Source organism: Aythya fuligula, chromosome 19 (genome assembly GCF_009819795.1).
Source record: "Aythya fuligula isolate bAytFul2 chromosome 19, bAytFul2.pri, whole genome shotgun sequence".
In the NCBI taxonomy this organism is placed as follows: Eukaryota; Metazoa; Chordata; class Aves; order Anseriformes; family Anatidae; genus Aythya; species Aythya fuligula.
The window spans coordinates 3,772,686-3,775,987 of NC_045577.1; the positions used below are offsets into that span (position 1 = coordinate 3,772,686).

The window sequence follows — 3,302 nt, forward strand, 5'->3', positions numbered from 1 at the left end:
CCAAAAACACAAAACCAAGAGACTCTACAGGAGACAGATCTCTTCACAAGCCCGAACAATGCTGGTTCTGGGGGGGGGGGGGCGAAGGCTGAAACTTCAGGAGGGGGCAGCGGGGCTGGGGCAGCGGCCGGGACCCCCCCAGCACCCCCAGCAGCAGCCCCACCGCGACCCCTCGCCCGCGTTTCTGCCGGGAGGAAAAGTTCAATTTTCCTTTTTTTATTTTTTTTTTAAATTATTTTTCTCCCCCCTTCCCCACCCCAGGATAAAGAAACGCACAAAAGCGACCCGGGGTTTGTGGGGGGGGGGTCACCCCGGTCTCACGTGGCTCTGCCAGCACCGGCCCCCGGCGACCCCCGAGCCCCCCGAGCGGCGCGGACACAAAGAGGATTATTTAACCGGGTGCTTTCGGCGCTGGGGTTGTGTTGTTGTTGGTTTGTTTGCGTTTTGTTTGCTTTGTTTTATCTTTTTTTATCTTTTTTTTTTTTTTTTTTCTCTCCCCTCCTCTCTCTCTCTCTCTCATCTCTGCAAAAATAAAGTCCCAAGATCTCAGCTTTTTTTCCTTTATTGTACAATTTATAAAACACTAGCGTGGCTCTGCCCTCCCGCCCCCCCCCCCATCTCCATTGCGCACCCCTCGGCACCCCCCTCGCCCCCCCCACTCCCCTCGCCCCCAACCTTCTTCTCATCCCCCCCCCCCTTTTCCCTCCCCGCCTTTGTTTCTGGGTCCCCCCCCTCGAGAGTCCCTCGGCTCCGCGCCCCCCACCCCAGCCCCTCGGTGGTGTTTCCCCCCCCTCCCTTCCCCTCCCCTCGCCGGCTCCCCGCTCCTCTCTAAAACGCGACGATGGCCCGAGTCCAGGCTCCCAGGCTCGCCAGCGCCTGCTTGCTGCACAGCTGCCCGTTGAGGGGCTGCTCCGAGTCCGCCTGCTGCCGGCTCACCAGCCCCGTGAAACCGGAGCCGAAGATGGAGATCAAGTTGGAGATGTTGTTAGAGTCCTGCGGGTGCTCGGCGCTGTACTCCTCGAAGCGGGCGCGCTTGGTGCACGGGGCGAAGGGGGGGCCGCCCGCCACCCCGCCTCCCCCCGGCTCCCCTTCCTCCACCCCCTCCTCTTCTTCTTCTTCCTCCTGCCCCGGGTAATACTTGCGCTTGGTGCCCGGTGCGGGCGGCGGGGAGGCGAGCCCCGCTGCCGGCTGGCAGCAGCAGGGGCACTGCGAGCAGCAGTCCTGGTGCAAGTACCCGTTCTCCACCGTGGTCACGACGTGAGTGTCCAAATCCAGCACCGTGGTGCGGCTGCTACAGTGCGGCGCCCCGAAGTCACAGCCGGCGGCGTACAGCAGCCCCGGGGGCGAACCGGGACCGGGAGCGGTGGAAGAAGCCCGGTAGAAAGCCGGGGACGAGTCTCTGCAAGGCGCTCGCTGCTGCTGCAGCTCGGGGGGAGCCGCGCACACGGGCACCTCCAGCAGCTCCGCGCCGCCCCGCACGGCCGAGCAGCTCCGCGCCTCGCGGTCCTGAGCGTCGGGGGGCAGCGGGAGCGCCCCCAGCTCCGGTGGGGCGGCGGCGGAGGCGGCGGGGGGCGGCGGGCAGGCGGGCATGGCGAGGAGCGGGGCGCCGTCGGGGTAGTGCTGCTGGCGGCGGTAGAGCTCGGCGTAGCGCTCGCTCAGGTAGAGCTGCCGGGCGTTGCGGAGCACATAGGAGACGAGCAGGTTCTTGTGGAGCTTGATGCCGCCTCGCTGCGTGCGGGAGCTGTGGATCTTCCGCAGGGAAATACTGATCAAACTCTGCGCATCGAGGGTGCACTCCATCCTCCTCCGGCCCCTCAGCATCTGCTCTCGCCACCCGCGCAGCCAGGCAGCCCGGGCCGCATCCACACGGCAAGCCGGGAAGGGTGCGGAGGGTTGCAAAAAAGGAGGATAATAAAAAAAAAAAAAAAAAAAAAAAAAAGGCGGATTGGAGGGGAGGGAAAGGGGGAAGGTGGGGGGGGGGGGGGAGGGAAATAGAAGGGGAAGGGGAAGGGGGGAGGGAAAAAAAAAAAAAAAAAAAAGGGGAAGGGGACAGCAGAGCTCGAGGTCGCTGGAGAGCGGAGGGGGGGGGAATAGAGAGGGCTGTCTTCAGGGGGCGGCCAGCGGCGGGAGCGGAGCGGGCATCGCCGTGCGCGCCGGTGGCTCCCGCTGCTGCTGCTGCTGCCGCCGCCGCTGCCGCCGCGCTCCGAGCAGGCACGGCGCGTGCAGGCAGCGCCACCAGCGCCGCGCGCGCCCCCGCCCTCCCCGCGCACCGCCCCCGCGCGCGCGCCCGCCCCGCCCCCTTCGCCCCGCCCCTCCCCGCCCTCCTTCTCCCTCCTCCCCTTCTCCTCCTCCTCCTCCTCCCCCCCCCCCCCCGGCCCGTACCTGTCGCGCAGCGGCACTGAGCGCCCGCCCGCCCAGCCCCCGCCTTTTATAGCGCGGCGCCGGCCGCGCCCCGCCCCCTCCCGGGGCGAGCGGCCAACGGGGAGGCGGCGTGAGGCTTGACGGGCGGCAGGGGGAGCCAATGGGAGGGAGGCGGGCGCTTGGCGCCGTTCAAACGCTGACAGGGGCGGCGGGGCCGGGGCTGAGGGGAGCCCGGGGTGGGCGCCCCGGTGCGGGCTCTGCGCCCCCCTCCGCCGCCTCCCCGTCGCCCAAGGGCGGCTGTTTGAGCCCCCCCCGCCCCTGTGGGGCTCAGCCCCGGCACCACCGGTTCCCAACCGAGCCCCGACGTTGTTCTCACAGTGGCACCTCCACACACACAAACCCCGGGGGCACCGGGACCCTTCCCCTCAGCACCCCCGACCCCCTCCCGGTACCGGTCCCTACACCCCCGACCCCCCCCCGGTACCGTCCCCTCACCCCGAAGCCTCCCCCGGTCTCCAGGCTCAGCCCCACGCCCCCCTTTGCACGCCCCTTCCCCTCCTGGGAGCGGGGCTGCGCGTGGGTTACTGCTTAGGAAGAGCTCCAATCCCGCCGCTTTTCACCCCAAAATCGGGACCGGGGAGCGGCTGGGGGTTGTTGCTAATCAGGGTCTGCTAATTAAGGGCTCCCATCCTGCCCTGGTGCACGGGGCAGCCTTGGTTTTGCCTGGCCCCTGCTCCGAGGGGTGTATGGGGTGGATATTTGGGGTAGGGGTATTTAGGGTCGGGGTTTTTGGGGGTTAAGGGGGGTGTCCCTGAGCTGGCTGCTGTAGGATCCGACCACCCAGGGACCCCCCAAGAGGTAGCAGTATGTGGGGAAGGCAGTCCTGGCATGGAGGAGTTGCCCTTGGCCAGGAGGTAGGAGCTGGTGTGGGTGTACGGCAG

General features: G+C 67.5%; 1 protein-coding gene across 1 annotated transcript; it reads right to left on the reverse strand.

Moving 5' to 3' along the window:
• Positions 1–809: 809 nt before the first annotated feature.
• Positions 810–1,901, reverse strand: IER5L (immediate early response 5 like). The gene has a single exon (XM_032200308.1). The coding sequence runs from the start codon at positions 1,819–1,821 to the stop codon at positions 829–831; it is 993 nt and encodes a 330-aa protein (XP_032056199.1). The 5' UTR covers positions 1,822–1,901; the 3' UTR covers positions 810–828.
• Positions 1,902–3,302: the final 1,401 nt, after the last annotated feature.

What these genes read in the sequence shown, in the direction of transcription:
- IER5L (XM_032200308.1), bottom strand. Translation starts at nt 1,821, where the DNA reads ATGCTGAGGGGCCGGAGGAGGATGGAGTGCACCCTCGATGCGCAGAGT.